Below are 21,662 nucleotides of genomic sequence, written 5' to 3'. Positions count from 1 at the left end.
TCTTCGCACGGTCGGGTCCGTCGCCCTCCCGTGACGTCCCTAATAGGGGGGCTACCCGCCATTAGGGGGGGTCGGGGGGGCTCGGCCCTCCCTGTTCTGATGGTTTTGGGGGGCTGTCAGCGGGGTGTATTTGTCAGCCAAGTGGCTCCGCTTGGCCTCCCTTGTGCAGTAGTGATGCCAAGCTAAGCCACTAACGATACAGAACGATAGGTTATGACTATAACCAAGTTCTGTTAGTTAGGGGCGATGCTTGGCATCAGACGGCCGCTGCAGCCCTTGTCCTCACCTTGTGGTGAAAGCTTGGGAAGGAGGAGAGCAGGTGACCACACACCTGCTTATGAAGGTAAGCTGATGAGGGGTGTGGTCAGACTAATACTGGTATTAGAGGTACATTTGTGGTTTATTCAGTACGCGTGCACGTACGCGAGATAGTGCAGTAGTGATGCCAAGCATCGCCCCTAACTAACAGAACTTGGTTATAGTCATAACCTATCGATATATGTACCCCAAATTAACCTGTTTGAAATTAAGACATGAATCTAGGGCTGGTTGTCATACTTCCACTGATTTGCTTCCGTTTGGCTCCTTTAAATTAAATTGAATTTGTATTTAAAGTAGGCCTATGCCGGTTTAATTCATATACATAAATAAATAAATTGACAAAATAGTTGCATATGCTTTCAAATGTAGTAAAAGTAGGATATCTCCAAAAATATGTAATCAAGTAAATTAAAAACACTTTTAAAATGTAGTCATACTTATTAGACCACTTGAGTTGATTAAAAGTACACAGTCATTTGTACACCATGGTGGCCATGCTGAGGTGGGCGGGCACGTCTGGTGCCACACTGTCTGTAACCAAGGAGACAAACTGCTATTCACTAGAGATCTACCGAAACACACTGGAGAGAGACGTCAAATTGCACAATCCGAGCGGTAACAGTAGGATTTAGTAAGGTTGGTAAATAACTAAAACTAAAAACGAAATATCGATACACCTAGAGCTTAAATCGACGCAAGTCCACTATAAAGAATCTAGAAGAAAAACTATTTCTGGTCATGCAGAAGACTGGACAAAACAAAGACAATTACTCATTAGTTGTAAGTCAAAATTGCATTGAATTAGGCTACATTTTGATTATAGGCCTAACCTAATTTTGCTGAATAGTTTTACAATTGGTAATGTTTAGGAGTTTTACTATTTGCATTAAATAGTTTGACTTGTCTCACACAACACACAGACATAATAAGTTTGCAACAACAGTATACCATTTAATGCACTATCATGGCAAGAATCCAGCACGCCAGCTACCAAAGCATCAAACCTTTCAAGTCAAGCGAAGAGTATCTTTATGCAATGAAGGAGGACTTGGCGGAATGGCTGCAAGACCTTTACAACATTGACATGGACGTGAACAACATACTGGACGCACTTCAGACCGGCACCGTCCTGTGTCTTCACGCCAGGGAAGTGACCCGGGTCGCAGAGGAGTTCAGCCGGAGGTCCGGACTGGAGCCGCCGCGGGTTCCACTGCCGATGTCAGGCGCCTCGTCCGTCGGTTCAGCCGCACCGGGCACGTTTCTGGCTCGGGATAACATCTCCAATTTCATTAACTGGTGTCGAAATCAGATGGGTATAAAAGGTAGATGTACCGAATCATCGTGTTGCATGTCTAAATGTCATGATGTCATATTATGTTGTATGTCATAAATGTCAGTCACTATGAATTGAAAATGGGGGACCCTGATGTAAACAAGACAAACGTCTTTTCTCTGGTCTGCATCCCCTTAACAATTGTGTGTATTGAGCCGTACTGTATTGTACCCATTCTGCAATCTGTTAAATAAAGTTTTCATTCATTCATTCATTCATTGCCTATATAGTCATATTCTATAGCTTTTATTTTGTAGGCCTACTGTATTTATTTTATATTTGTATTTATATATACATGCAGCCTAACATGTTAACTGCTGCTAAAGCTATTTATACAAACCATACAATCAGGGGCGTAGCTGGGGGGGGGGGGGGGGGTAGCTTAGGATGATTCCAAGGGCCCAGCACTGGGGGGGGGGGGGGGGGGGGGCCAAAAAACTAGACATCACTCAGGTGTATTATTGTTATTGATGCTCTTATTGATCATCACTATGTTTGTTTCTGAAGTGTGTGTGTGTGTGTGTGTGTGAGATATATATAGAGAGAGGGGGGGCTTTGGTAGACTATTGCATTGGTCCATTCATTGAAGATGAACGCAATGCTACATCCTTTACTAGGCTCACCCACCAACAGTGCAGGTGCTGAACTGCTGATCCGAATGTATAGGTAAAAACCATATTATGCGTTTTCATCAATAAAAAAATGGCCAAAAAAAATTCCGCTCGCGCGCGTATTCACTGGGGGCCTACAAATACATTCTTTCATGGGGCCCAGAATCTGGAGCTACACCCCTGCATACAATAATAACAAAAGTACACAAAAGAATAACAATATTAACACATTGGGCGCCAATAACGTCGTACAACGTGTTTCAAGGTCATGCTAATTCTGCCAAACCACGGCGTACAATGTTATTGATATCATATTTAATTTTTTCGCCATGGTATTCATAATTCCCTCACCCAGCCTCGGCTGATACAGTGGGAGCCTGCACAACTCTGCAACACTTCAATAATGACGCCTGGTGGATGATCGGGCGAGTTACAACCGGAAATGGATCTCTGTGCATCTGGGAAATGCGTCCGGCACTCACATATTGTTGCGGGACTCTAGACACACATCCGTGTATATGGATCGCTGCCATAACTCAATCGATATGATTTGGGCGTTTATTATTATTATACAAACCGGAAATGGATCTAGTAGATCGCCGTCAAACAAGTGGGATCTTTTTCCTCCAGTCTCATCGGCGAACAGTAAGAGGACAGTAACGTTACTTTCAGCGTGAATGTTTATAATTATTAATGCAAATTGCTCTGATCAATATATCACCCATACTACATAAAGCATTTACTGACTATCACGGAATTATAAACGACCCCCCCCCCCCCGTTCATCCGTGCATGATAAGTCATAACGTTTAGTATCATGTACAGTTGACATTTTTAATATAGCGTGTATCGGCAACAAACGGCAGTTGATAATCTATATATGCGTTTATGCCTATAACTCACGTTCTAGGAATTACTGCAGAAAACGATAAAAACATATTTATATTCTAGGCGGTATTTTCGTATCAATCTATGAATGAAAAAGTATAACGCTCGCGTTCCTACATCCTGAACGATAGATAATCGATGTTGAATGGGCCATAGTAATGTCAATTTAAAAAGTTATAGCCCTGCAAAGAAGGTGAACATCTTCATAGGCTTAGAGTGGTGGCAGAGAGTGGTATGAGACGGGCAAACTCCGTGGCAGTTAATGTGTTAATACAAAATTGTGCAACAGGTGTGCCAGAAGTGTGAATACTTTTCCCAAGGCGGTTGTCCTTCCGCGTTCGGTTTGCGCTGCCTGATTGGCCACTGACGCTTCTCTCAGCGCCCAATCGCGTTGCGCCTAGCTTTCAGTTCCACAGCCCAAGTCCTCGCCCATTTCCTCGTATTGTTTTCATCTCTCTATATTAACGTAGCCCATTTCCTCGTATTGTTTTCATCTCTCTATATTAACGTAACACGCTATTCATATCAATCGACATCACATCAATATATAAGTAACGTATTGTTTTCATCTCTCACATCAATAGTCCTCGCCCATTTCCTCGTATTGTTTTCATCTCTCTATATTAACGTAGCCCATTTCCTCATATTGTTTTCATCTCTCTATATTAACACTTTGATCGCCGGGGTTAAATTCATAATTTACCATCCCTCGCCAGCCCTATTTAACATGGAGAAGTTCCCCTTCTTTGCAGGGCTATAACTTTTTAAATTTTATTGCTAAATTGACATTACTATGGCCCATTCAACGTCTTATATCTATTGTTCAGGGTGTAGCAACGTTATACTTTTTCATTCACATATTCATACTAAAATACGGTCTAAAGTATAAGTATGTTTTTATCGTTTTCTGCAGCTTTCTCCAGAACTTGATTTATAGCCCTAAATGCATTATATTGATGATCAAATACAGTTTGGTAGGAATCTGTGCGAGATAAAAAAAAAAAATCAAATGGACGTACTTCTAGAAGTTACTACGTATGATCTGATGATGACCGGATGGGGGGGGGGTCGTTTATAATTCCGTGGGCAACGTTATATCATTCATCTAGTGTGGGTGATATGATCATTAGAGCAGTTAGTATAGAAGACATTACAAAATAACGCTGAAACTCACCGTAGCTTCCTCTCGCCGTTGGGAGATGAGCGTGGAACAGAATTTTTTCTATTATGGGATGTCGAAATATCCGATCCATTTCCAGGTTGTATAATAGTATATACGTCCAAATCATGTTGTTTATCGAGTTATTGGTAACGGATCACTATCCGTCGTGATCAGCTCGAGTCCTGGGACTATTACCGAGTGATCGGACCAAATTGAAATGAGCACCAGCTTCCACTTCCTGTTTCTTCCCTGGGCGATCCGCCGATCGGCCACCAGATGGCGCTCTTGAACCGTTAGAGAGTTGATAGGGGCTCACCAGTACATCTCATGTCTCCGGGGGAGAAATATGATTTCGATCACAGATTTTTTAAATATTGATATCAAAGACGCTGTCCAGCGCCTTCGGCAGAATAAGCATGGCGGGGAATGACGTGTTCCAGCGTCAACGGCGATTAAAGTGTTAACGTAATGTGCTATTCATATCAATCGACATCACATCAATATATAAATAACGTATTGTTTTCATCTCTCACATCAATAGTCCTCGCCCATTTCCTCGTATTGTTTTCATCTCTATTAACACTTTGATTGCCATGGGTTAAATTCATGATATACCATAGATTGCCAGCTCTATTTGTCTATGGAGAAGTACCCCTTCTTTGCATGGCTATAACTTTTTAAATTCTATTGCTACATTGCCATTATTAGGGCCCATTCAAAGTCCTATATGTATTGTTCATTGTGTAGCAACGTTAAACTTTTTCATTCACATATTCATAGTAAAGTATGGTCTAATGTATAAGTATGTTTTCATCTCTTTCTGCAGCTTTCTCCAGAACGTGATCTATAGCCCCAAATGCATTATATTGATGATGAAATACAGTTTGATGGCAATCGGGGCGATATAAAAGAATTCAATTGGACGTACTTCTAGAATAATCTACGTATGATCTGATGATGACCGGATGGGCGGGGGATCGTTTATAATTCCGTGGGCAGCGTTATATCATTCATCTAGTGTGGGTCATATGTTCATCATAACAGTTTATATGGAACACGTTCAAAAATAACGCTGAATCTTACCGCATCTTCCTCGCGCCATTGGACGATCAGCGTGGTGTAGACCGTTTTCGATTATGGGATGTTTATCCTGATGAACCATTTCCAGCTTGTATAATACTATATACGTCCAAATAACGTTGTTTATTGAGTTAGGGCGAGCGATTGATCATCCAGTGTGTTGAGATGGAGTCCGGCTACCGGACGCGAGTGCCCGGAGCTCATATGGATGAGCACTTCCTGTTTGGGGCGCCCCTCCCTCTTGGCCGATCTGCCGATCGGCCACCAGATGGCGCTCTCGAACCGTTAGACAGTTGGTGGGAGCCCACCAGCACATCTCAGGGCTCCGGAAAGAAAATATGATTTCGATCACAGATTTTTGAAATATTGATATCAAAGACGAGTTACGGCGTCCTCGGCACCTTTAGCATGGCTCTGAATGACGTGAAAAAGCGTTTTCCGGCAATCAAAGTGTTAACACATTGCGGCGACCACGGTTTGCAGTGTAATATGGTTCTAGACGACCAGGGTTTGTAAACAAACCGATGTACTTTCTAACAGCTATATATATACTTTATAGTATTGCTATCTGTCCATTCTCATTGTCACTTGAGTGCATAAACCGTGCCTTCATAATGGCTTAAAGAAAATAAAAATCCATCGGTTGGTTGTCATTTTATAGCGTCGTGAATATAAGCTTTATCGCAGTTTACGTCTCGTCTTTTTTCTGGGAAGCTAGATATGAGGCTAAAGGCTAGTCACGTTATATCAAACGCCATTTCTGTTGTATATATACGAATGAAATAAAACAAACTGCTTAGCATCCGGACTATTACAGAGCATCTATGGATGAAATGGGGGCGGCGGGGGATTATTGATTAGCAATACAGTGTGCGTTCAAGTAGCCACATTCACTGATCGATCGCTTGCGTGTTACAACAATGTCCAATCCGGCTGTAATTTGGGTGAATAGTATCCTACCGTCAGCCCATGTGATCGCCGGCAGCATTTCCCCATTATTCATCGGCATCTGGTAGATCGATATGTCCATTGGCTGATCATAAATCCCATTATTCCAGGGTGAAATCTGCGTTCCAAAACGTGATCAACGATGGAGGATGTTCGGCTGGGATCCAGGCTCATATGAAACGCCCCTAGACAATAAAAAAAGAAATTTCCCATTCGGCCTCAATGATACTGCAGTGGAGCGATGGCGCCCCTAAGAGGATCTGGCCGGTATTGCATGTCGCCGATTTAAATCTGGCGGGTAAATCTGCAGAGCCGATCGGGGATCTTGATCCATTTATGAATATGGAATAAAACAATAACAACTTGCCACGAGTTAAGGTCCACAACGGGTGGAATCGAAACACGAGTTAACTCGTGGACGGTCCTTAATGTGTTAACGTAGCCCATTTCCTCGTATTGTTTTCATCTCTCTATATTAACGTAACGCGCTATTCATATCAATCGACATCACATCAATATATAAATAACGTATTGTTTTCATCTCTCTATATTAACGTTAGGCTGTAAAAATCTGTTCTATAGGCTATATTTAGTCTAGTTTATTAGACATAAAGCATTTAAAAATACTTTGATTAGTCTACATCAATATCACATTGTCAAGGTTGACAGAATAAAGTTCCAGCAGGGTAGCTATTGAGTTAGTATATTGTGCACGGCGGTAGCGAGTTAGGCGATAGTTAGTTAGTTTTAGTATATTGTGCACGGCGGTAGCAGTTTTAGTATATTGTGCACGGCGGTAGCGAGTTGAGTGATGGTGAGTTGAGTGATAGTTAGTTTTAGTATATTGAGCGAGTGTATTGAGCGAGTAGTTAGGCGATAGTAGGGCTAACGCGATTGGGCGCTGAGAGAAGCGTCAGTGGCCAATCAGGCCGCGTAAACCGAACGCGGAAGGACAACCGCCTTGGGGAAAGTATTCACGCGAGAAGCAACGGCTCTGACCAGAAGTAGCCTCCTTGATGCAATGTCTCATTATACCACTAGATGGGGCTATGGTAGACATTTTACAAATAGGCTAAATGTTCCAACTACCAAAACTTCAAACAATCCCCCGTTATTTTGTTCCCCATCTTCTTCCATTTGCTCTCCAGATGTGCTCATGTTTGAGACAGATGACCTGGTGTTGAGGAAGAATGAGAAGAACTTTGTTCTGTGTCTGCTGGAGGTGGCCCGGCGGGCCTCCCGTTTTGGCATGTCTGCCCCAGTCCTGATTCAGCTAGAGGAGGAGATTGAGGAGGAGATGGAAGAGAAGCTGGTGCAGCCCCCACAGAAGGCACAACTTAAGCGTCAAACATCCAACACACTCAACCTGGATGAGATGGTTAGAAGCGAACATTATAGACCTTTTCGCTGTATACGTCAGACTCAGTGTGCGCGCGCATCAAGGGGGCAAAAGGAACGTAATCCTGGTCAGAACAACGGGGCAAACTACAATATATTTGCATTTGTTAGCCATGCTAGCGATCTAAACAATCAATCCATGCCAAAGCTAGATATGTAAAAGGTGAAAGACTCACACTCAATGACATCCAGACATTTTCGTTTGAAACAACTTCAGGGGAGTGAGTGTCATGGTTTCTCCATAGAGCCCCGTAGTCATTTTATTTAGCGCAGCAGCTCGCGCAGGTAGGGGGCAACTTAGTCACGTGAGTCAGTTGGTATTGCTGATCGGCTCGAACGCAGTATGTTTGTATACAGCGAACAGGTCTATATTGTGCTGCAGACTTAAACAGACTCAACCTATTTTAAGATGGAACCCAAAGACACAAACAAAACACAACCTGCCCAGCTAGACAGAGGAATAGTCATTGGTTGTTCACATCAGCCCAGTACTGCCTCACCCGACCGATGCCGATGAGATTAAAAAGTCACTGATATCGTCCGATACTGATGTGGTTGCCGATAAATAGCCTACTTGATCACATCTCAGAGCTTTTACTTGGCTTCCCAATCACAAATTAATTGGACTCTCAAGACGCCATTTTCGATCTACTTCTAATTTACGTTAGTAAATAGTTTGTTAACATATAGTTCCTCGTTAGTTACTAGGTACTTAATGGCAATTCATGATTGGTGCCCCTAAAGTAAAATGTTAACTACATTCCTAGTTACATGGTGTGTAATATAATAATGGTGATACTACCACTAGCCTAACTTAAAACTCTGGGAGTTGGTGTTTCTGGCCAACAGCTGGGCTAGCTGGTCCATATCCGCTTCCATTAATGTGTGCTAAACTAGGTTATCTTGCAGCTATATATTTCTATTGAACGCACAGAGAATAAATTGGTATCTATCTTCTTGTCTGACGGTAAGCGCATTTCCCATAATGTTGGCATGTTCCTTTAATGACTAAAGTGACTGATTTGCCAATGGGATTTAACCTTTTTTCTGTACTGCAGTTGGCTATGGTACTGTAGTTGCTGGGGCCAGTAGTACTATAGTTAGTGTTTAGTACTGTAGTAGCTTGTGTCTAGATGGTAAATATATAAAAGAATCTTGTACATACTACACAAATGTCTACACATTTCGTGTGTGCATGCGCACGCATGTGCATGATGTATGCATGTGTGTTTACTTTTCTCAGGTCCAGCACCTGATATGCCGTTGCACCTGCCCTACCCAGTTTCCTATGGTCAAGGTGTCGGATGGCAAATACAAAGTTGGCGACTCGAGCACCTTGATATTTGTGCGGGTGAGACCGTCTGTAGTGTGGTAGTGAACGGGTTAAAGAAGGTTATTGTGTCAATTTACACAAACCAATCCAAATGTGTCTTTCCACAAATATCCGTCCTATATTTACATACACATTTTCACCCACACATGCATTTCCTCAGAGAGGTCAGAGCACAGGAGTGGCAGAGATGGTAGGCACTGTAGATGTAATACCAGCCATCAGCTCACCGATGATGGCACCCTGTTGGTGCCAGGGATCGAACCAGCGACCTCTTGGGTACTAGTCAGCCTCTGTACTGGACCATCCTGCCACCCAAATTTAAAGGCAGTGACGGCATGTCCTCCCAGAAACACATTCGCACCCCTGAGCTGGACAGTACAACCACAATCTCTCACTGTTGGCCACTGAGCAGCACCCCTGGAGCATTTGGGAGGGTTCTGTGCCTTGCTCAAGGGCACCTCAGTTGTAGTTGTTAGAGGGAGGGCAGAGCATTAATCATTCACTTCCCCGACCTAGATTCCCTCCCCACTTGGGGATCAAACCGGTGATCTTCTAGTCAGCAGCACGATGACGATGTGTAGAGAACAACTGGTGCTTGTGAATAGCAGACATCGCCTGGTGACCTCCACAGCGACTACACACTGTCTGCACAGCAGCTTGGATCTTAGAACAGTAGATTTATTACTCCTGTACATATTTATGGTCAGGAGTCTATTGCATAATCATCATTGGATGTTGTTTATGATACTGTCGCCATGGATGGACAGTTAAAGTCAAGTCAAATTTGTATTGTTCAGTATCACAATGCATGTCTCGACAGGTTTCACAAGCCCACACTGGAACAATACCCTGACCTTTAACCCTCAGTGAAAACGAGGGGGGAAAGGGGAAGAAACCTCAGAAGGGCAATTCAATAAGAGATCTTTTTACTTTTACTTCACTAGAATTTGATGAAAATGTCTTACCTTTTTCTCTAGTACATTTGCAGTTAGCCACGAATCTAATGCAAAGTCAATGGGGCCTTACTCCAGTACAGACTCTATTCAGATTCTAAGTGTTTATTGCTAATATTGATTGTAAAGTATAATATAACTGATAGGGCATACAGACCCTCATCTGTACCTTTGATCACCCTGCCTACTTGCTCATATGCTTATATTCAGAGTTGATTATATTGTTTACACTGCTTATTTTTATCTTTACTATAGTTTTATTGCCTATATTTATGTATTCTACTATTTTATACCTGTACCTCCCCTCCCCCTCCCCCCATGATGCTATGACACCCGATTTTCCCCAAGCAGATCAATAAAGGAATATCTTCTTCTATCATCTTATCTTATCTTATCTGCAAACAGGGCCTTGCATTATTGCAGAAATTGTGCATGTGTTAGCATTACATGCTTGTATGTGTGTTTTAGATTCTACGCCACCATGTGATGGTGAGAGTGGGGGGGGGCTGGGACACCTTGGAACACTATTTGGACAAGCATGACCCGTGCCGCTGTGCCTCTCTCCGTGAGTTAAACCTTCCGGCCCAACGCTCCCACACCATCTAGACTAGAGCACCCATCAACACAAAACCTACACCGCTGAAGTGGGAAGTGTGTCCTAGCACTAGAAAAGTGCATTAATTCATTCATTTATTTCATCCATCCTCTCTGTTCTGTAGTTTACCATCACCTGTTCTAAGTCATAAAGTCATATATCTGTGGTACATAATGTGGGACTCCAAGAGAAATATTTTACTTCTCATTTAGGTCACTTTAAGCATTTTCAATGGTCAACTGACCTACCAGACTGACCACTGACAAAGCAAATGCTTTAACAAGTGTGAATTCACAATAGCTGCAACCTTTTTGCGAAAGGCTACTCCCATTGCCATGCCCCCTTTTAGCCAATTGGCATGAACACACGCACACACACACTTGACCTCCATGCCTAATTTCAGCCCCCTAGGCCGAAACCTGTGGTCGCTACAGGGTGGGGGCATTTTTGTGGACCGACCAACAGGTGACCTATAGAGCTGCTGGTCGCGGCTAATAAAGATCCTAGCAGTGAGATGATGCAGATGCTTCCTAGCTGGGTCCTCTGTGACATCATCAAAGTGTTCCATCCAGCTCGTCAACACCATAGATATCTATAGAACACTAGATAGCTTAAGGCGGAGTCACCAGCGTCACTGAACCGCCGCCATCTTGGCAGGGGCAGCCTTGAGTGAGAGTGAGTGAGCTGCACAGACAAAAATACTCATAACTCGCTGAAATATTGACGGATTTACAAACGGGTTGGTTTGCTATAAACATCGAAGATGTAGTTACTTATCGCTGCTGTCGGGACAAAACCTCATAACTCCATTTTTTTAATTTTTCTTTTTATTATATAAATCAACTCCGTAGATCATCCTCCATATGTGTGTGTGGGTTTTACAAAGTTTAAAAAATGGGAAAGCATTAAACCGATCATCTGTCTAAACCTCCTAACTCTATTCACCCTCAAATCTGTGTTAGTTTTTTTCATCTGCTGAAAAGTTGGGTTTTTGGAGTTATGAGGTTTTGTCCCGACAGCAGCGTTATGATACTGCATACTTATAAAAAAGAAATTAAAGATGTTTTTTTTTTTACAAACCGCTTGAATCATAGCCACGTTAATAATGCTTGTAATAAACCAAACCGTTTGTAAATCCGTCAATATTTCAGCGAGTTATGAGTATTTTTGTCTGTGCAGCTCACTCACTCTCACTCAAGGCTGCCCCTGCCAAGATGGCGGCGGTTCAGTGACGTCGCTCTCCATTGGCCGGCAGCGTGGGCAAGCTATCTAGTGTTCTATATATATCTATGGTCAACACACTTACCTGATCCTCTGTGACATCATCAAAGTGTTCCATCCAGCTCATCAACACACTGCTGTCATCTGTAAGACACAAAACACTAAAATAAAAAAATAAATTAAAATGTTTTTAATTTACTTTTTACTTCATAAACTAAGCAACTGTAGACATAAAACAAAAAAAAATTATATTATGGTGGCAAATTAGTAAATGCATAATATATGATGGAAGAAAGCTATCTGTAGTGCTGCTTACTTGAGACCAATGATTGTGAATTTATTTGTGATGAGGAAGATTTCCAGGAAGTAAGTCATTCACCATGAAAGAAATCTTAACAATTAACAAATGCTGTTAAAAAAAAAGGTCTTATTTGACTAAGAACCTAACAAGCAATTAGTCGATTAATCAACAACAACCAATTGACCTATCTCAAGGCACTTTGCTTGATCCTCTTAAACACATTGGGTGCCATGCAGTATGCCCATCTTTACCACTCTCTGCCAGTGCTGTAAGCCTATGGAGTGGCTCACCTTCTTTGCAGGGCTATAACTTTTTAAATATTATAGCTGTAACTGAGGGGTACAATTCCCTGACTGTATTACTAGATATGATACTTACTACCACTACCTTTGTACTTAATATTCGGCCACCCAGTACACGGCATAAATATATTATGATGAACACTGTCACGTAGATGAAACGGATCCAACACAAATGTACGAATTAGAAATAGGTCTTTATTTCTACACAGCGATGGTGTGTAGAGCAAGCACTTAATCAAATCAATCACATTTATGAATGGAAATAGTATGCACTTTTATGGCAAGAGTATTCGTCGGTATATCAATAGAGAATGTCCAATCTCTGAAGGCGCAGGAGGTACATATACGACCTGGAATAGTTTAAGGAATAACAGCAATGATACTTTAATGATTATATACTGGACACACTAGGAGAGGGGTTAATCCGGTCGCTTGTAAGCCGACAGGAGTAGGAGGGGGGGGGGGGTAGAATCCGGCTGCCTCGTCCGGCCAAGGGTATCCCAGGTGAACCCACTGTAGTGCCGTTCAATGCGCCGGCGATCCTTGGACCACAGATGAAAGCAGGTGGACTCTTTGTGGGCCGGCGTCATCCGGTCCACGGAGGAGAGACGTGAAGCGACCTCGTCTTGCAGAGCGTCTCCTCACCTTGCGTCCTCTCCAGGGGGGGGGGTTCCAACACACGGCAGTGTCGGGGGTCTTTATCCATGGAATAATCAAAGTATACAAAGCATAATCCGTGCCTGGGAAGGCGGGCTGTCGTCGGTAGAATAATCCGGTATACAGGTCCACTCGCTCGTCGGCTCTGGGGCTCCTCGGGTGCAGCTTCACGTGGGGTCAACCACCCTGGGTAAGCAGCCAGTTCTCTGCCCGAAACGATGGGGTACTGACTACGGTAGTATTCTCACCGCACGAAGCACTATATATTAACAGACTATTATTAGCTTAATAGACTACGTCCAACTCGACGATATAGTGCCAAATATGACTATTCAAATATTAATATACACGATGTCTCAATACCGATGGTAGGCGAACTTGGCCTTACTCCCACACGTGGCGTCGCGGGGAGGCTTTACGTCTGTGACTCTATTGGAGGGTAAGAAACTGGACTGAAAAGAAAGTCCTACTTTAGTAGCGCAGTATATATACGCACTATGAACAAATAGTCCCATTAGTGGTGCGGTAGTCAGATTCCTACGCGGAACTAGGACTTGTTCGTACATGTGGAGCGGTACGTTTGAACTGGGTCTGAGGGGTATGGCAGCCTGGCACCAAGGTCTCGACCAATAGTAGAATGGAGACTATTATGGGATGTTCAGTAGGCTAGAATGGATATTCAATGCATATTGTACAAGGAATATACAAGGGATATCAGGGAATATTAGAGAATATACAAATACAATTAAATATATATATATAAATAAATATATATATTCGGTTTAATCTGGCCCTTCACAACAATAGCTATATCGACATTACTATGGCCCATTCAACATCGGGTATCTATCGTTCCCGATGTGGGAACGTTATATTTTTCCATTCATACATTGTCGTGTTAGTACCGTCGAGAATATAAGTATGTTTTTAGACTGTATAGCAGTCATTCCTAGAACGCGCTATAGGCCCCGACGTGTATTATACATTATCGATTGGTGTTTCGTCCCTATACACGCTATATTAAAAATTTCAAATGCATATGATCGCTATACATTATGCTCCATCATGCGTGAAGGAAAGGGGGGGAGGTCGTTTATGATTCCTTGATTGTCACTAACGGCTTTCTTTAGTAAGACACCATACGTTGATCGGACAGATTGCAATGAAATAAATGGACAATCGAGCTGGAAATAACGTTAGATTCATCTTACCTCTGGCCGATGCGTCTTGAGAAAAAAATTTCCAATAATTTTGTATGACGCAATAAACGCCAAAAGCATATCGATTCTTGTGTCTCGAAAGCGATCCAATGCACTCAAGGTGTGTATATTGATCCACGTTACAAGATATCTCTGGCGGAGCTTTTTCCCCAATGCACCGAGCGGCGAGCGCCACTTCCGGTTTAGAGTGGAGTGTAACTCGCCCGAAATCCACCAGGCGGCGGTATTGAGGCGTTGCAATATCAGACAGGGTCCAGCTGGCTCCCGGAGGCTTCCTGGATGAATTATGAATGCCAATAGCGAATAAAAGAAATAACGATCATAAAAACGAGTTTACTCGTTGTTGGCACTCAACGCAATTAATGTGTTAATCATGATCAAGAAAAGAGACATCATATGTCATTCTTTTCCCCCTCCTTCCATTCGGCAACTCTCAGTCCACTGTCTGACCCCGGGCCCTGCTGCCCCGGTCCACCACAAGATCAGAAGCAGGCCGACGCCGTGTCCAGACGGCCCAGGTCCAGTCCGGCAGCCCTCCACCCCGCCCCCCAGCCGCCACGCAGAGACCCTCCCCCGACCCGTCCCCGGGACCCCCTCTTCACCCGTGCCCTCCAGGTCAACCAGAGCCTGGGCCTCTGCGTCTTTGTCTCCAAGGCCTGGAGCCAGTACTCCAAACGTGGACCACCAAACCTCTCGCTCCCCGAACCCAACCACCAAAACATCCATACCGGTGTTTTCAGGACCGGGCAGAGGGGCCTCCGTCCCCTCCTCAAGGCAGAGGGCCTTCTCCCAGTCCCCCAGCAGAGGTCTTACCAGGTCAGCTGTCTCTCCGGATCCAGGCCTCTGGATCTCCAGAGAGCTAAAGGCCCCCACTCCTAACAAGTAAGTAACACAAGTGACTCATTAATAAATAACTTTAACCTGCACTATGTAACTTTTTTTCTTCATGAAAAAAAGTTACGCATGAAACTGTGAAATTGCTCTCCTGGTCGGGGATGATCAGTGCCACGAAGTCTGTAAAGAAACTGCATTCTCAGTTCTAGAATATAAAATGTATTGATGGATGAGCTTGAGAAGTAGATACATGTGTGTGTGGTTTATCTTTGTTCCTTTGTGTTTAGACGGCAGAGTACCTCCACACCCTCTCTTCACCACCATGATAGTGAAGATGGAACAGTTCTCCATGCCTCTACCAGGACAGGTCGAGAGGTCACACGCTCAACCCCAACTCGCCGCCTCACAAGTAGCCTCCCTCGGTCCGTTCAGCGACCCTCTACGCCCCAACCCCAGAGAACCCATATCTTCACCCAGTCGTGGACCATGTCTCAGATTTCCTCCAAGCTCAAGCAAAGCTCAACGTCAGGTGCCAAAGGCAAAGAGAACACGGGTAGCCCCCCTCCCCCGAGGCAAGGAGGCCGTAGCAGCACACCTAGACCTTCTACCCCAACGTGTGGGAATATGAACTCCCATCAAAATAAGACGCCTACCCCTGTCAGCCTCAGGACAAATAACAGCTTTCATCATAACGCAGACCGTCGGAGAAACCCTGCTGAATCTAAACAGAATGGATTTGGAAATCCTAACAACAATAAAACCTCCAAAATGTATGAAGTTGAGAACCTGAATGACTCTCAGGTGAACATGAGAAGCTCCGGTGTGGCCTCACAAGACAACAGCTTCTGTCGCGCTCCAGCGGATGACGTTTATTATACAAAAAACATCCAACAAGCTGTATCTCCACCTCGTCTAGAATGCAGCCAAGATAGGTTGAATGCGGCCCGTTCCAAACCACCTCCTTTAAGTCGTAAATATGACACTGCTGTTAATGCCATTTACCCACATGAGACTAGCTACAACTCTGTTGTCGCAGAACACTTTAAATGTGCCAAGCAGCCGGAGAGCTGGATAAATACAAACTCCTGTAGCTCCCCAAGCATGCAGAGGAACAAAATGGTGCCCAGAAGCCAAAACATGGACTCTAGCCTTGATGTCGAAGAGCCCAATCCCTGTGTAACCAGTTCTTGGCCTTCAACAGGCTCTAGTGTCAAGTCAAAAGAGCCACTCCTTGATTTAAGGAACGGTGTAAAAGATAAAGATAACACAAGGCCAATCACAACGGCCGCCACTGTAAATCCTGGGATTGATCCTGCCAATCAGGACAACCTGGGGGGGGAACCTATATCGACGTGCGTCAGACCGAGGAGGGCTTTGAAGAAACCAGAGAGAATACCTTCCATTTATAAGCTGAAGTGTCGGCCGAGGGGATGACCCAGGCACGACCACAGACCAGGCAAGAAGCCCTCCAGGATTCCCACCCCAATCTCCTCCAAGGCCAGTAGGCCAACAGAGGAACTCGATAGGTCCAGGAAGGACAAACAAGTCACACCTGGACATGAAGCGCCAAGACTCGCGTCACACCCATCAGCAGACAGGCAAAGGTCAGAAGAAGGGATCAGGGTTGTAAGCAGACAGTAGAACCTCGGCTGCCGACGGCCACCCAACAAGCTGCGGAAGAATTTGAGATTAATCAATTTGTTCATGTAATCTTTTCTCCGACGTGCAATCTCGCAGATGGAACCATTTAAATGTAGTACTTATTATTTTTTCAGGAAATAACTAATTCAATGTGGAAAAAAGCAATGAAGCGACTGATCGACTTGACAAAGACCAAAATACACACATTACTTGACTAAAAGGGAACAACACTAGAACCAGCTATGCAGAAAATAGTTTCACCAAAGTTTGGTGAACCAGTGCGTTTCAATGGTTTCACCAGAAGCATTTGGACACATCCTATTTGGTTCTAGTTGTACATACCAGTAAACAGTCATCTTTTAACAGGAGGGGGTGGGGTGGTTTTATAAATAGCGTAGCTCTGAACATCCTGCCAAAGTATTTTTTCCCCCTTTAAAACAAAAACACATATACAGCCCCCCCCCCCCCCTATGAGATGACATGTTAAGTTAAATTCTAAATCGATTGTCACCCAACGTCATATCGCAAAGAGGAAAGTCGTGGAACGTGCAAGGAAGGGAACAAGCATCCAGCCCAACAGGGACCCTGTGAGAACCCATGCACACGCTACTCTCACACAGCCAGTTCAGGTGGAGAGGATGGTGTGGAAGAATATTAACATTCCATTGTCTGATCAAGACAATAGCCCAAATCACACACCCTGGAGAGCCTACAAGGATCCCCTGGTCTGCCTCAGCGTGCTTCTGGGGGCCACAATAGAAGCACAACTCCTCTCAGCTAAGCTCATCGACTTCTCTTACTTGTATATTGTAATCCATTTGTTTGACTAATCCATTTATATTGATCATGACGATCCATGCTCATAATTGATTGATCTGGTTCACCACAATGGTAAACTAAAATCTATAATGTAAAGAAATATATCAATATGGACTTTGTAGTAGGGCGTCTTCAGCATGGTAGGGCACAGGGACAGGCTCAATCACCCTTTGAACCTGGTCTGTGCACATGCCTGGTGCTTGCTGAAGGCAGTATGACAAGTAGCCTACAGTAATGTTATTAACAATAAGGTTTTAAATGGAAGTTTGCCTTTCTGTGAACTGTGAGTGAAGAACGTGGAGAGAGCAATAAACACACATACATCTGACATTTTATTGAAATAAGAGGGGATACAGACAGTTTGATGATGAGGAGTGATCTACCACAGGTTTACAGCAATCAATCTCTTGGAATATTACATTTCCTCAGTTGCCACGATCGCTCACTCTAGACATTCTGTATGGCTGAGTACTGTTTTTCATATATTTCAAATATATATATTCCTTTATAGGAAGGCTAGAGACAAACATACAGTTGTTTTTTTTAAGCATGACAACTGGGAGACTGTTAAGACTTTTAACTTTTTTTTTTTTAGGCAAACAAGAGAGCGGAGGTTAAAACAGAGCAAATGGACACTGCGTTCATGCAGGTACACAGGCACATACTCATGTATGGCAACAACATATTAAGGAAAACATGTCACGAAACAACAATCCATACCCTAATCAATTGCACCTTTTTCTGATTGGCAGTCTTGAGAGCTGCGTGTTAAACAGGTACAGGTAGATAATCATTAGCGTACATATATCACACCAGTAAGAGCAGGTTAAGTAAAACCTATAGGTAGACTACCACCAACATGTGAGCATCTAGTACATTAACTTCGGATATAACAGTTTGGGTTACAGCATAATACTAGCGTAAAACGTATTATTCGTTTAGGCGTGTTTACGAAATACACCACATCACTACACTGCACTCAACGGGAACCGTGGTTCTCATGGCTTTTTGCAAAGCACTAATATTATTCGATTATTTTAGAAAGGCAGGGTTTATTTCGTTTGGGTCACAGGGTTTAGTTAACATGAAGAACTGCACATGGAATATCAGTAAACTTATTTTAACCAGTTATTAAAAAGAAAATGCGTTTCCCAATTTAAATCGGAGGGAGGCGAAAACATGTATAGTGCATAACAAGAGTCGGCAACTAATTTCCTACTCACGACAAGTACAGTTCATAAATACTCCCAACGTGAAAACAATTTTAAAAAGGATATATGCAGAGGTAGATGCAAGGGGAATAGGAATGAAAAGTATAGCTATCAGCTACAGTAGGTACTGGTAGGTATGGCCGTGTGCAGGTCAGGCTGCATTTGGTCGGGCGCTACCAAAGGAGGGAGGGGTGAGGTGGTGAAATGCCAAGCTGTTAAAATCAGTATAAAATGGAATGGAACTGGTGTGCAAAACACATAATAACAGCTACCATAATTAGTGGTTTGCGTAGTGGTTCAATCGCTCGGGGCACAATAACAGAATGCTAACGCTTGAGAAAATCACGGCAACCTTAGCGGTTTTACGTTCTCTCGCCTCGCTCTCCCTTCCCAGACTGCCACCATTAACCGGGTTTTCGGAGTAGGTAGGAATTCAGGTTTTTATACAAGGTTTTAAAAAAAACTATTCAGGCCCGAGTCGGGGGTTCAGAGTAACCGTGCTGATGTCACTCAATGAAATGTCTTCTTTTTTTTTTTGGAATGGATGCGGGGAAGATCAGTTTAAAAGTACCGCTCAAACGGAATGAGTATCAAAAATAATCAACACAGGAAGTAAACATGATCAACAGTTACCAACATCTTATAGTATGAAAAGAAAAAGGAAAAAAGCAATGGCTTTGTGTAAATCTGATTTAGTTTAGTTTCCCCTCCACTCAAGAGAGCTTCATTCACCATCAATCACGTTTTACAACATTAAGACATCTAAGTTTAGAATGGATCAGGGTGTGTGTGTGTGTGTGGGTCATGTTTTCACAAAAGGTTAAGTTTGTGGTGTGAACAATAATGATAATAATTACAGGTAATGACCAAAATAAAGGAAGCACCAACAGCAGGTGTCTGTTATAATTCTACCACTATCCTAGACTCTGGAAGGCTGTGACAATATTCTTCTATGGTTAAATTCCATTACTCTGTGTTTAGTTGATGGTGGTTGAGTTGACATGGATAATCAATGTTCAGGATACTAGTGAATATCCTGGTTAAGGTCTTAGACAGGTTTGTTTGTGTTAGACACTTTCACATCAGCTACTATTAATATGCCTATACACAAGTACAAGTAAACAGATATTGCGATTATTGCCATGGAGACGGAACTCACAAAGACCCTACAGTAAACATGTTTACATGCCTCAGTATTCCAGCTAATATTGGCATATTCCTGAAATCATACTTGCGTTTCTCCTTCTCAGAATATGAGCATATTGCTGCTAGGAATATGGTCTTGACATGCAATGAATCATAGATGTAATACTCCAGAATAGTATCTGAATATAAATATAGTATGTGGTTTACATTGTCATCATAAGGGATGAAAACCATTAAATGGCTGGTGGATTCATTGCTGGGTGATGTAATCGACAATAGAAACACTATGAAGGTATTTTAATCTAAACATACCTACATCCAGAGGTGCCAGAACAAAGCTATTGGCTCTTCATGGCATATAATAACTTTAGAATTGTATATATTTTCATTGAAATTCCCATCCTTAGTTATGTTGCTTATGATCCATCAGGATATGAAGGATTCAGCATTAGATTCGGGATGGGGATCTTACTACTAATATTACTACTGTCGTCATGTGACCCAGGCTCACTGAAACATCAAACATAATTACTACTGTTTTCATATAGGGATCCAAGAAAGCCTGTGATCCATTTTGGGGCCCGACCCATAGTATAAGAAACAAGGCTCTACACACAATATCAGAATAATATGCACCTTGCTTGCTTTTCTGTCCCTCATTTGCTCAGGTGTTTCCTTTAGTTTGGCGGGTTACCTCCTAGAATTAGAAGAGGGTGGGTCAGTATCGTCATGGAAACGTTAGAAAAAGGCTTCCCCTTCAAAACTGGGAGACAAATCAGGGGCGGTTGGGTGGCACAGCGGACATTGCGCTCGTCACCAACGCAAGAGACACCGGGTTGGAATCCGGCTGTCGGCGCTGCCTCCGGCTTGGGCCGGCCGTCATACTGGCTCAATTGGCAGAGTCAGCGGGTGGAAGTCGATGGGTGGTAATCTGGACGTTGTGGACAGCGACTCCTACAGGTCGGTTGGGGGACACCTGCACAGCAGACAGGAAATAGCGAGGGTAGTGTGAGCCTCCCATGCGTTACACCTCGCCAATGAGAGTCCGCGCTGGCAGGTGAAAAGATGCGACAGGCTGCCTCCTCGTGTACCGGAGGGGACACGTGATGCAAGGCTTCCATCCTCCCTACAACCGACCAGTGGGGCGCATATGCGAGCAACGTTCAAGACAGGGGAGGGGAGAATTGGAAACACGAAATTGGGATGGGAGACAAATAGAAAAATAAGGAGAAAAAGTGGATAAAAAGGAAAAAAACTGGGAGACAAATCGCTTTGTAAGAAGTAGCTTCGTCTCCCAGCGCTGAACAACAACTCTGTGAGAACGTTGGGGCCTGTGACCTGTCCTCTTCTAGTTCTAGGTTACCTCTACAAGATACAGGGTGCTAAATGTGGGAGGAGTGTGGATGGTGGTCTAGGTGGAGAGGGGATGATGGGGTCTAGGTGGAGTGTGGATGGTGGGGTCTAGGTGGAGTGTGGAGTCTAGGTGGAGAGGGGATGATGGGGTCTAGGTGGAGTGTGGAGTCTAGGTGGAGAGGGGATGATGGGGTCTAGGTGGAGAGGATGATGGGGTCTAGGTGGAGTGTGGATGGTGGTCTAGGTGGAGAGGGGATGATGGGGTCTAGGTGGAGTGTGGATGGTGGTCTAGGTGGAGAGGCGATGATGGGGTCTAGGTGGAGAGGCGATGATGG

At 43.6% G+C, this 21,662-nt stretch overlaps 2 protein-coding genes across 2 annotated transcripts in view; one reads left to right on the top strand and one right to left on the bottom strand.

Annotated features, from left to right (window-relative positions):
* Positions 1-1,285: 1,285 nt before the first annotated feature.
* gas2l2 (growth arrest specific 2 like 2) lies at positions 1,286-16,798 on the top strand (the record flags this gene model as incomplete). The annotated part of the gene is given in 8 exon segments (XM_084320347.1): positions 1,286-1,643; positions 7,492-7,721; positions 8,985-9,092; positions 10,496-10,592; positions 14,761-15,205; positions 15,445-15,977; positions 16,359-16,588; positions 16,592-16,798. Coding segments are annotated over 8 exon segments (2,208 nt in total).
* Positions 16,799-17,942: 1,144 nt separating this feature from the next.
* Positions 17,943-21,662, bottom strand: part of ap2b1 (adaptor related protein complex 2 subunit beta 1) — a 59,124-nt gene continuing 55,404 nt past the window's right edge. Inside the window, exon 22 of the mRNA XM_084320705.1 lies at positions 17,943-21,662. This exon is cut by the window's right edge and continues 202 nt beyond it. The gene's annotated coding sequence lies outside the window, so the exon portion shown is untranslated.

The sequence above is a fragment of the Notolepis coatsorum genome (assembly GCF_963971535.1).
Source record: "Notolepis coatsorum genome assembly, chromosome: 8".
NCBI classification, from domain to species: Eukaryota; Metazoa; Chordata; class Actinopteri; order Aulopiformes; family Paralepididae; genus Notolepis; species Notolepis coatsorum.
The sequence above is the reverse complement of the archived record's forward strand: the minus strand, read 5'-3'. Positions and strand labels throughout refer to the sequence as shown.